This window comes from Passer montanus, unplaced genomic scaffold (assembly GCF_014805655.1).
Source record: "Passer montanus isolate IOZ18808 unplaced genomic scaffold, ASM1480565v1 scaffold45, whole genome shotgun sequence".
Classification (NCBI taxonomy): Eukaryota; Metazoa; Chordata; class Aves; order Passeriformes; family Passeridae; genus Passer; species Passer montanus.
This window is the reverse complement of record NW_024369373.1, coordinates 4,656,770-4,669,211: the sequence shown is the minus strand read 5'-3', so window position 1 is coordinate 4,669,211 and position 12,442 is coordinate 4,656,770. Positions and strand designations below refer to the sequence as shown.

At 50.1% G+C, this 12,442-nt stretch overlaps 1 protein-coding gene across 3 annotated transcripts; it reads right to left on the bottom strand.

Annotated features, from left to right (window-relative positions):
- Positions 1-82: 82 nt before the first annotated feature.
- E2F4 (E2F transcription factor 4) lies at positions 83-12,348 on the bottom strand. 3 transcript variants are annotated; one of them, XR_005628897.1, is made up of 11 exons: positions 12,158-12,348; positions 10,293-10,402; positions 9,655-9,816; positions 9,114-9,157; positions 6,422-6,483; positions 6,000-6,285; positions 5,425-5,586; positions 4,272-4,319; positions 2,673-2,717; positions 1,822-2,352; positions 83-732 (listed from the first exon to the last, which is right to left on the bottom strand). XR_005628897.1 is itself a non-coding variant. In XM_039721279.1 (10 exons), the coding sequence occupies exons 1-10, from the start codon at positions 12,332-12,334 to the stop codon at positions 2,237-2,239; spliced, it is 1,212 nt and encodes a 403-aa protein (XP_039577213.1). In that variant the 5' UTR covers positions 12,335-12,348; the 3' UTR covers positions 1,719-2,236. The 3 variants fall into 3 exon arrangements, 2 of the variants coding, with proteins under 2 accessions (XP_039577213.1, XP_039577215.1); XM_039721279.1 differs by lacking the exon at positions 83-732 and having other exon boundaries at positions 1,719-2,352; XM_039721281.1 differs by lacking the exons at positions 83-732; positions 4,272-4,319 and having other exon boundaries at positions 1,719-2,352.
- Between the last annotated feature and the right edge of the window lie 94 nt (positions 12,349-12,442).

Below are 12,442 nucleotides of genomic sequence, written 5' to 3'. Positions count from 1 at the left end.
ACCCACCTCCGGCAGCAGGACACGGCCTCCTGCCGCGAAAGGAACCCCATCCCCCGGGCTGGGGCAGAGAGGAGGCACAGGCTGGGGCAAGGTGAGAAACTCTGGAAAGTTTTTGTTTATTCACGTCAGAGAACACTCTGTACAAATATGACAGGCAATTTTCTTCCCTTGCAAAAAAAAAAAAGTATAAAAATAATCTTTATATATGAATCAAAAGTTCGTTTGCAACTGTAAATTTTTCTCTAGGTATCCTTTTCGGGAGGCCGTCTAACTGGTGGTGGACATGAACACTGGGAAGGAGGGCAAGGGCCAGGCAGTACGTGAAGAGCTCGAGCTACACCAAAGCCATGGAGCCTTGTTAGCAGGCAGGACCAAGGGATTCCGGTCAGCTTCCATGTGGAGAGGGAAAGGCTCAGGGACAGGCAGCATGCAGGCTGGAAGTTCACCCCCCAGAGGGGTCTCACACCTCAGCTGTCTTGCCAGCAGCAGCTGCCAAACTAGTGTCCACTGCTCCTCCCGAGTTCTTCATGCTTTCCCCAAAGAGGCTGCCAGTGCTTTGTCACTGCAGAAACGAACAGTCCTCGTGGAGGAGTCCCATGCAAAATGAGAGCGCCCGAGGAGCCACTCCGGGACACAGATCCCCAACACTTCTAACCTCTGCAGGCTCTTGATGCTTTATATCCCTTAGTGCTGGTGCTGCAGCTGGTTGTGTGGGTCACAGGCAGTGAGCAGCTACGCAGAGAAATTAAACATCAGCTGTTTAAGTGGACGGCTGGAAGCTCCCTGTCTGCAGCAGCCAGCCATGGCCTGGCCTGGCTCTCTGTTGAGCAGTTTGCAGAGCAGGAAAGGCAGGACAGCTGCTTCCACTGTGGTGGCAGGAAGACGTGCAAAACTAAAGACACTCACAAGACCTGACCAAAACCCAAAGATGGGGCTTGCAAAATACAATACAAATTTCATCAGGACATTTTTACTCCAACTAAACTGCACAAGGTCCCAGCCTGGTACCAGCTGATGATCCTAAAGAAGCCAACAGCAGACCTTCCAAAACAATGAAGAAAATCTTGCAGAAAAAATGATGCAGAGAAAGCATCACAGTAGGTAAAGACCTGCTACAGGATCAGGAACTGGGAACATGGGTATGGGCACTAAGGGAGCAAATTCAAATATACAGAAAACCTGATCCTGAGAGAAAAAGGGGTAAAAAAAGCTCACTATTTTGACAACACCTACATAACCTGTCACAGCAAAATACTACTGAATTGTAACTGCTTGGTCACCTTTCAGACAGTTGCAAGTTCAAGTGCAATGGTTGGAAAAACCCAGCTATTTGCAAATATGAGCAGGCTCTGATGTCCTTGGAGTACCTTACAGGCACCAGCTGAAGCAGTCCTATCCTTTGAAACATCTCTTCAGTCAGACAAAACCAAAAACTAAAAACAAAACCATACTGGCACCTCTGCTTTAGCCCTGTAGAAACAGCACAGCTGCTGGACAAGGAGCTGGAGCCCCTGGGGCTGTGCATCAGAAGGCTGGTGAAAGCAGATCCAACATTCCTGCTGATGCACCAGCAGGGAAAGGCTCAGTGCTCCTGGGTCCTACAAGGAGTGCTCAGCTCCTGAATCCCACCAGGAGGCACAGCTGGCTAAAAAATGTGCTTTTTGTAAAACATACTAGCTTGGTCTGAAGTCACTGAAAGAAATAGACACTTTGGTGCCTTTTTTTTTTTTCCTCTTGATGCCTTTTGGAAATAAAACTACCCCAATCCCAACCACTAACACGAAGAAATCTAACAAACAACGTCTGGGCTTGTGAACTGACCATGGTATTGGGGCTCCTTGTAGCAGCTGGTACCTAGGAGGTGCAAAGTGCCTCTGGGAGTGCAGGAGAAACCAAGGCATGCAGATTGGAGGAAGCTCAGAGAGGCACGTGGGCAAATTCTGCAGGTGAGCTGGGAACACTCAAAACACAGACCCTTTGAAGTGAGGCCCAGGATCCAGTGGAGAGACGCGGGGGGAAAGCTGCACGTGCATCTTGCACGTGCACCAGAGGAAGAAGCAAACTACAGGGAGGCTCCCAGCCTGCAAGTCCACATCTCTTGGCTCTGAGTCCATTTGAGAGCATCTCTGAATTACTTGGCCATCGAGCTCTAGCACAAAAGGAATCCAAAAATAGATACTTTCCAAAGAGTTACAAAACAGTCCGTGTTTGCAGGGCTCACAGCCGCACTGAGAAGTCAGAGGTTGAGGACAGGCACATCAAAGAGGTCACAGACACCTTCACTCTCATCCAGGTTGTAGATGTAGTCATGATCTCCAGGTGGAGGGGAGAGGCGGAGCAAGGGAGCAAACACTGGGGAAAGAGAAGCCCAGGGTTGGTTACAAAACTCAGCACTCCCACCCCAGCTGAGAGCTGCCAATGGCACTGAGCAGCGCAGCCACCTCACAGAACAGTCTTTGAGGTTGCTTTAGTCAGCCTCACAGAACTGAAGAGACTTCTGGCTCTCACAGCTCTCTCAGGGACTGGCAGGACAGCAAGAACTGAGTCTGTGTCCAGAGCCCAGAAAAGATGAGGGCGAGTCTGCAGTCACAAGGCTGCCAGCTGGGTAAAGTCACACAGCATGGTCTTCCTCCCAGGAAGGCCACACCATGACAGGAGACTCTGAGACTCACCTTCAGATGACATCAGCTCTTCCAGCAGGTCAGAGTTCACACATTCTGGGGAAGAGACAAGCATGGTAGCAAAACAGTCCATGGTAGCAAAACAGTCTCCTGGTCTGCTCCTGAGTAGTTCTCCACTTTCCCCACCCTTGTTATCCCTTCCCTGGCTAAGGCACAGCATGTGCAGCAGGCAGTGAAAGGAAGCTTGTGCTTAAAAGAGATAAAGCCGTGTAGTAAAAGTAATTCCAGCACAAAACACTATGAGAGAACACCAGCTCCTGTGGCTTAGACTGCACAGCCTTAAAGCAGCTGCCAGTGCCAGGGCAACATTACTGGGATCACACAGAGGATGAGAGGCTGCATGGAGTGTGCTGCAAGGACCGTTCCTCTGAGCTCTGCTGTGCTGCTCTCTTCCAGTCCTAAGTGTTGCCTCTGTAGCTGTTGGCTCTGTTTTGTCCTTTGCTCCTTGATTTTTTATCTTCCCCCTCCAAACTGGGAAGAATACTCCATAAAACCACATACTTTACCATAGACAGGAAACATCTCCTTTACAATAGCGTCCACATAGTGACACAGTAGAGTTACTTTGGGTAAGTTAGATCTTCTACATGGGTGGGGCTTTGCAGAAGTTCATATTTCACATTGTGAACTCAAACTTACTCTTCAGATGTACTTAGACATCATCAAGACTTCATCCACTATCTGCAGCAGAGGTGCTGGGCAAGGAGGAAGGATGTTCTCCAGGCTGACTGTGGAGCCCAGGGCTAAGAGCACACACATTGGAGACTCACATGTGTCTGTGTTTGGGTCTGTGGGGATTTTTACCCAAAGGCAGCACCTTCACAAAGCATCTGCTAGAACATGGAACTGAGGACAGCTGTTGTACATCTCCTGTGACCACCACTGAGGTCCTTGGGTGTACTTGGCCCTGCCTGGCTGCAGGGCTACAAAGTATTTGACCAGCAGTGAAGAGAAATAAATGAACTGATACGGTTTCCCAGTTTAGGTTTATGTCAACACCAAATTCCTTCACCTTTTCTGCCCTTAACCCAAAGACTGTCTCAGCATTAGGCAGCAACCCACAGATATTCTTTGAGCAGAGTCAGAACTCCAAACACAAGTAACAGCATCTCCCTCCCCTACTGCTCCAGAATTACCAGCTCCTCCACCACCACCACTGAGAAGTATTTTGAAGAGAGAACACTATCTCCCCTGATTATATGTTTGGATTAGCCTTAGGCAGCTAAAGCTGAAACAAGACTTAGCAGGGATTTTTCTTTTCCATACTGCTGACAAGCTGAAGGAGGAGCATGGAAAGGCTGAACATGGATTAGTGTCAGCATGGGGACAGGAAAGCCCTTGCTGGTGCACTGCAGACAAGATCTAACAGAGGTTGCTGGAAACATGGAGACAGAAAAATACATACAGGAACCAGTAACTTTAAAAGTGCCTAACTACTCTTTAGTAGAGGGCCAGCAGCCACCAATGACCACAAGCACCTTACAAAACCACATCCACAAAGCAATCCAAAAGGGAGCGAATCAAACAAATTGTCCCTTTTCTGTGGACAGATGGGCACAGAAAAAAGCTGTGGTCACAAAATTAACGTACCTCTCATTGGATCAAACATCTCTGACAGCTCTTTGGGAAGTTCCAGTACTGCAAACACAACAAACCAGATGGTTTGGATCATTACATGAAGAGTCTGAAATGCTTCACAGCAGAATCACCCACAAACCTACTGTGCTCCTTACACACCCAAATCATCCAGAAATTCTGTTCCCACACTCCATGTCAGGTATTTCTGCTGCAATGACAAGCAACAGAACACTTGAGCTCCACTACTTTAACATAAATTTGTAGGAGCCCTGGGACATGAACATGTTATCACAGTCAGCAGCTGTGTCTGTAAACCTCACCCAGTACACTGCCTTGATTACCTTGTGTAGGATGGGGGGCATGCCTTTGGAGAGGCACAGTGATAAGATATATGCACATCCAAGGCCTAATTCCACAACCAAGATGACTCCACAGCTCATGCTGCTCTGAGACAGGCCAGCAGCAGAAGTGAAAAAAGCACTGGGTGAGCTGTATTTGAATAAGACTTCTTCTAACCACAACCTAACCTTGAGTGTTTCTGCAGGGAAGTTGGGCTTCAAAACATTCCAGCAGTGTGGATTACCTAGAGGATGCTTTTCTCTCCTTGGGCCAGCCTGCCATTCCCTAGCATAACACTCCAGGGTTCCTTTCTTAAAGCACATCAAGGAGCTCCCCAAACATATACTGCAGCGTCACTAAGGACACAAGATCACTAAAGACAGATGAAGTATTCCTGAGCAAAGGAGGAAAAGGAAGACAAGAGCTCTCCTAAAAGAGAAAACTCCCTGAGTTACAAAGGTGTTCTCAGTGGTGGCTGAAAATTCTGCAGCTTCATCCAGTCTCAAAAACAGGACCTTACTCTACAGAAAGGATTGAGAGGGAATAACCCTACATGTTACAGCAGAGACGTGTGTCATGAGGGTGTCCCTTGCAGATTTCCTAGTACTGATGTCACAGAAAGCAGCAGGACACTAGACAGGACACAGTCATCTTGTCACCATGTTTCCTGGCAGCCTCACAGGGCAATGCCTACTCATCCTTCCCACACTCTGGCTGACAGCAAAGGCAGAATGGAGTTCAGCTCCTTCCTCCAGGCCCAGCAGCCTTTCCCTCACTCCCAGCGGCAGGATTTCGGAGCAACACATGAAACAAGCAGCACACTCACCTCCTGTGGGGTCGGGCTTGATGGGCTCAAAGGAGGTAGAGGTGCTGGGCAGGACAGAGCTGCTGTCCAGCGAGGCTGAGGACTGCAGCAGCTGCGTGTCCAACGCCGGCTGGCCCTCGAAGTCACCGCTGCCCTTGGACTCTGCCGCCGGGACATCGCACTCTGGGAACACCACACACACACCCAGCAATGTCATCTCCACCAGCCCCAAGGCAGCTGCAGCACACACTCAGCCCTCACTGGCAGTGCTGGCCAGGCAGCCGCACAGGGAGAAGCTTTACTGCTTTCCTCCAGGTCCGTATTTGGACATATTTCCTGCTGATCAATGAACCTGCATGACCAGCTTCTCCCCTACAGGTTGGCACTACCCCCTGAAGCCAAGTGCCTGATCTCCCTGAGCACAACCAGTCCCACTAACCAAGGCCAAAGGAAGGGCAGCAGCAAAGGCAGAGATGCCCCTTTGCCAGGAGCTCTCAACGCTGTGCATCCAGCAGTGCCAGCCCCAACACGGCCAAGGAATGTACCCTGCTCTACCAGCCACCAGCCAATTTCTGCCTCCTGTAGCTCCCTCTCACCTGTGCCTGCATTTTTCTGTGTGGGAGGCCCATGGTCCTGAGTGCTGGTGGGTGTTGGTGTGGAGGGCTGGGTGCTGCTGGGAACAGAGGCCTCCTGGAAGTGGGCGAGTGGTGGGATTTGCGGTTTCGAGGGTGCAGCTGCCTGGCACTGAATGAGGTCTTCAGGGGGAGGGACGGGGAGTACCACAGGAGGAGAGCTCCAAGTATCTTTGTTTACTAGGAGGACATCAATGGGACCACTTGTGCTCTTCAGGTGGATCTGGTATTTCTTCTGTCCATTTAGGCCCTGAAAAAATCAAAAACAAAACACAGACCTACATTAAAAACCGTTTCCAAATAGCACATCAATTTTCCACAGGCAAAACATACATGTACACACAGACACAGAGCCCCTGCACTCTGCCCATGAATTTATCACTCACCTCAGGGACAGGAACCTCCAAACGTGTGCCTGATGGGGCTCGAATCACAAGGAGGGTGTCTCCTGTGGAAACAGAAGCAGTCAGGGCTCCTGGGCACAAGCTGCTGTGATGTTAATTAAGCACTGATGAAGAGCCCCTCCTCAACACCCCCACTCTCCTGGCAATCCTCCTTGGAAGGAAGACATCTGCACCCCAAGCACATCATACAGTTCCTAATGTGCCAGTGGCCCAGGGCACAAAGAACCTGCAAAGCTTCTCCCAATGCAACCCTGAAGTTTTTTAGCAGTGTCTTCATCAAGACTATTTTCTCTTTTCCTTGGAAGAACTGGAAATTTACTCTTAGGAAATCTGAATCCTAAGGGAAGTATCCTTCACTCTGCTGTCACAAGCTTTTAGGGTGAATTAGAAACAAAAAAACTGCACTGCAGCAGAGAGATGGGGTAGAACCAGGCTCAGAGCCAGGCTGCCAGCCTCAGGCTGGTGTCCCAACACCTGAAACCAGCACTCCCCAGTCTCTACTGGCCAGAGCTGCCTTGGTTGTACTGTTCCCTCCACAGAGCCCAGCACATGTGGGGCTGGAAGCCAGGCTGACAGCATCCTTCCTTTCAAGTTCTGCAGTTCCTTAAGACCTGCACCCTAATAACAATCATAGGCAAGCAGCTGCCAGCCTGTATCTGGGTTTAGAGAAACATGAACAGAGAAATACCAGAGCTGTGAATATCTGACATATTTAGATCAAGCAGCTTGCAGCTTTCACTTTGAATGTTTAAGCTTTAGTGTGGTTAATATTCACAATTCCCCAGTATTCTGATTAAGCTTCACATGACAATTAACACAGAATATCCCCAGAGTGATGACAGAAAGTGGACAGCAGAAAAGCAAATCCCTTAATTTCAGGCTGGCAATCAAAAGTCAGATCAGCAAAAGGTAAAGGGATTAAAAACAACATGGGATTTGTCAATTGGATGGGACTTGTTTAACAAATCTACACTTAAGAAAAATGTAAAAGACAGTTAAAATGCATAAAAAAGCTCAAAGACACCAGCTCAAGCTGTAAGACCTGTGAGTTTCAGACACAGGTGCTGGGTTTGTATCTCCTTTGATAAAATGTCCCAAATACTTGTACAAAACAGCACCCAGTAGGTTTCCACTTCCTTTTTGAATCTGCAAGTGCAAAATGCATCACAGCAACAGATGCAGAAATTAGGTTTCCCACTAAAAACTGACATATTCTTACTTCTTTCTTTTTAAATTAATCTCTATTTGACAAGAGTCCAAGAGTGGAAATCTTGGAGCAAGCAAATTCAATAGCAGTCAATTAGAAAAACCAAGAACTGAAATTCAGCCTGCACCACAGTTTGAGAACACAAGAGGTCCAACCAAAGAACCTCTGTAAGGCTCAGGTGCTCAGAGGAGGAAAAAGAGTCATGTAAGGCATATTCATACAGGAAAACTGGACAGGCAATGGAAAACCATGGATGAAAGCCTCAATTCTGGAGGGAACTGACATCTACCCTCAGTAAGATCTAATCTCTGCATGTTTTGGTGAGGTCTGACCTCAAACACAAAGTGGTTTACAAAAACCAGGTGCAATGAAATGCAAAACACTCAACCAGCCAAGCAATGAGCTGTCTGCTGGTCTCCAGCAAACTCTTCCAGACTGTTACGAGTGATCTGGCCCCCAGCACTGTCAAACTGAAAACACAATCCCTGCCCCCAAAAGTGCAGCTTCAACCAGAAGAAACAGCAAAGCCAAAGGGGTGCTGATGCAGCCGTTACACCAGCAGCAGCTTGGTGAACAAGGAAAGCACAAAGGCAGCGACAGCAAACAGAGCAGCTGATGAGTGCAGGGTGAGAAAAGTGCTTGGAGGAGACGAGGAGAGCCAGACACAGGTGAGATTATGCATGGCTGGAGGCAGCCAGGGTAAACAGCTTCAATCTCTGCAGCCACCAAGCAGAAGCAGGTTGCCAGGTCAGGAGAGTGCTGGCACCCGCTGAAGCAGAAAGGAGCTGTGACTCCACACCACTACAGCTGAGGCTGCCCCACTGCCTGCTGGCCACCAGGCATTAATCTGCTCTTACACCTGTCATTACAAAGGCTCCTGTGGGTTTTCTTCACTTTTGCCCAGGGACAGAACACAGGACTTCTGATACAGGCCCCCCCAGCTTTAGGAATGAAGGGAGTGAGAGCAGAGAAACTGGTGCATTCCCTTCTGTCCTCTGCTGTCTCCTTCCTGCATTCTTGTTGGCAGGGGAAATGATGCAGCTGAGGGACCACCTTTAATACTATTTCCCTGCTTACACCATGGTTTCTACTGTGAAATAAAATTTGTTTCCTGTTATTAGAACACTGCCCACCCAAGCCCTTAAAATTAAGGGCTTCTAACATAACACACATACACCCAACAGTGAAACCAGCAAGAAGACTTTCTTAGGAACAACACCTCTATTCCTTTAAGCACAAGTAAAAGATATGGCCTGTCCCCTCTAATGGAGACAAGAAAGCTATAGCTCAGTGGTACACAAACCCAGGACAGCATCAGAGCTGACATTACATTTCGCTTGATGCTGTTGGCCAGCCCAGTCTGCTGCCCACTCTTTCTTGGAGAAAGGAGAGCAGCTGGGACAGACTGAGAGGCCTGCAGCATCACATCTTTATAATGCAGCTCATTGAAAATGAGCATTTCCTCACCTGTGAAGCACTTGCAGATATCTTCATGTGTCACATATGCTAATGTTCTCAAGGTTAAGGACAAACACTGCAGCTTCCTGCACAGACAGAGAGCTCAAAGGGCACCTGGTGTTTCCTTCCTGAGCACAAGGAACACCATTCCCAGAAGGCTCTCCATGCCACACTCTGAAGTGGTCTGCAGGTGAGGTCTGCAAGCTCCATGCCCATCAGAGCTGACATCCTGAGATAGTTAAGCCACAAGAGCTGCTCTGCACTCAGGGAAGTGGCACCTGTGACTCAGAAAGAAGCACTTTTCTCACTGTGGTAAACATTACTATGGTTTTTACTTCCAAAAGCCAGAGGAGGAGCTGGATGCAGAGAAAAGCAGGTCTCCAGGCTGGACAGTTACCCTAATTTCAAGTCAAGGTGCTGCCTTTTGTTGACCCTTTCAGTGCAGCTTCTCCAGCAGCAACAGCTCAGCACCCACCAAGCCCTCAGGTCTCTGCATCCCAGCCCAGCAAGTGAACACGGAGACAGAGCCATCAGGTCACACAAAGGATATCGACTGTTCTGCATGTCTTCTGTAACATTTTTGATGCTCTGCTGAACCCACATCTTCTGCTGTTCCAGCTCCTGCTCCCGCTGCTCCAAGTCCTCAATGTCTGCCTTCAGCTCAATCAGTTTGTGAGCTATTTCTCGTGTGTTGCAGCCAGGACCCACCCCCCTGGGTAAAGCAAAAATGGGTGAGATATATCAGCCTTGGAGACCCCCAGACCAACCCCAACCTCTCTGCCAGCCTCTTATTCCCATCTGTGTCAAACATCAATGCCAGACTGCCTGGAAAGCCATGTCTGCATCCACTCTAGATCCCCACCTCCCAGCACAGCAATGTTTGGTACATCTTTCTACTTCCCACAGTCTGGCAGGACTCTTCCCCACCTGCAGTACCATGAAAGGTATTTTTTCTAGACCAAGGCAGTGCAAATATTTAATTTCTACCAAAATAACACCTTTGCTGTAAGAGAGACACCACACATACTTCAGCTTTCCTCACTGTGGCATCATCTTGCCCCAGCTGGGGGAGGCAAGAGCATGGACCACTGAGGAACCTCCCTCTGCACAGGGCATTTTAATCCCACTGTCACTGAAACCTGCCCTAGAAGGGACCTGTGAATGATTTAGACCATCTCTGCCACTCACTTCCACTGGATACTGTTCTTGGACTTCTTCTCAATCAACCCGATGCCTTCCAGGACATTTGTGATATCATAGATCCGTCGCTTCTGTCGCACAGCCAAGGTATCTGCAGCCTGAAAAAGGTTAAGACACTTAATTCCAAACTCTCAGTCATGTTTAGTTCCCTTCTGCCTGGCAGATGAACTCCTGGCCAAGTACTTTGCTCCCCATTTCATACCTCTCCTGTTCCAGCGTTTCAAGTTACACAGCCATGTTCTTGATCTCATATGACCATGAGAAGTCACTCATTCTTCTTTTTTTCTTACCCCACAGCCCCCCCCACTAAACACAAACCAAATTCCAGCACTCCTGCTTGCAGTGGATCTAAAAATCACCATTCTCCAGTAGCAAAGCAGTGCTAGAAAACAGTAGTTCAGCAGCCTAAAAATTCAGTGCTCCCTCAGGGTAGAGGTGGAGATGGGAAGGGCAATGCTGAGATCTGTCTGTGCAACCCTTCAATGAAATCAACATTCACAAGTTCTAAAGCTGATCTGATGCCACTTGACAAAGAATCAATATATTTTTAAGAGATTCCTCTGTTTGAATGACATGACTCCAGGTGGAGAGTTACCATGAGCAAGCCTGGGGCTTCCCTGCCTTGCTCACACGACCCTTTTCCTCTCAGGTTTCAAGGAACGGCACTGTTTCCACTACCACACAGCAACCTGCCACCAGCAAGAGTTAATGTGTGCACAGCCAGGACCAGCCATGTCAGTGGCAGTGCAGACAGAGCAGGTCAGCACAGGAACCATGTCCCTGTCACCCACCAGTGAGGATTTTGGAGACCTTACACCATACAACTGCATAAATCACACTGACCAATGCAAACTCCCTTATTGGACATTGAAGCACAAGGATACTGTCAAATCCAATGAGAAAACAATGTGTCACAGGCATGGAGCCAGAAAACTCCTCCAGCCCTGCATTATTGGGGCTTTCTGGCACTTGTCTGTCTCACACACGTGCCCACATAAGAGATGATTATATAAACCACAGCAAAGGAACTTCTCCTACAGGAAAGGCCAGAGATTAAGTACTATACATTGCACAGTGTTACTTCCTCCAGGTGAAGATCTCAAAAATACAGAAGCAAGATGCATGCACGCAGCACTTCACTGCCTAAAGGCACGGGGGACAACCTCTGGCAGGTGACTCTGACCACACTCCCCCTCCTGGAGGGTTAAGTGCTGTACGGACAGTTTCTATAGGTATGTGTTTCTGTCGGTGTCTCAGGCTTTGGTGCCAGTCATCAAGTACAGGGCAAGAACACAGAAGAGAACAAGGTGATCAAACCGTTCTGCAGCTTGAAGCACACAAACACCTGCAATGTATGGCAAGGTCCTGGGGAAAGAAGAGTGCCCGGGACAACCCGATGGGGTGGGGAGAGGGGCTGGGAAGGAGGAGCAGGAGGGGCTGTGAGGGCGGCCAGAGCAGAGCCCTCTGTGCACCCCCAGGAACCCCGCTGTCCGTGCACCTAGAAACAGAGCATCAGTACAGCTGGAAAAGCCCCCAGGACCATCGATCCCAGCCACTGAACCACGTCCCTGAGCACCACATCCAGAACCCTTCTGACCAGGGACAGGGACTCCACCGCTGCCCTGAGCAGCCCATTCCACCAGTGCCTCACCACTCTCGCAGTGAAGGTTTTCCTGGAATCTAGCCTAAACCACCTGCTGCACCGGGCGCTGCCATGTCCCCGTTGTCCCCCTCCAAGCCCGCTCCAGCCCCGGAGCCCCGGTGCGGCCGGAGCCCCGCTGTGCCGGCGGCCGCTCCCTCCGAGCCCAGCCCGGGCCGGCGGAGCCCTCGCCCCCCGCCGCCTGCCCCCGCACCAGCTTGAGGTCGAGCACGCCGTCCTTGGCCTCCTGCAGCAGCGACACGAACTTGGTGGTCAGCAGCCCCAGGCTCTTCTCGTGGCGGCTGGGCGCGCCCGCAGCCCCGCTGCCTCCCCCGGGGGGCTGCGCCCCGCACTCCGCCATCTGCCCGCCGCCGGCTCCGCGGCCGCGCATCCGCTTCCGGGCCGCGGGGCTCCCCGGGAACCTCCGGGGCGGGGACGGCGCCGGGGCGGGGACGGGGGACTCCCCCCCGCCGCCCCCCGGGGGTGCGGAGGTGTTCCG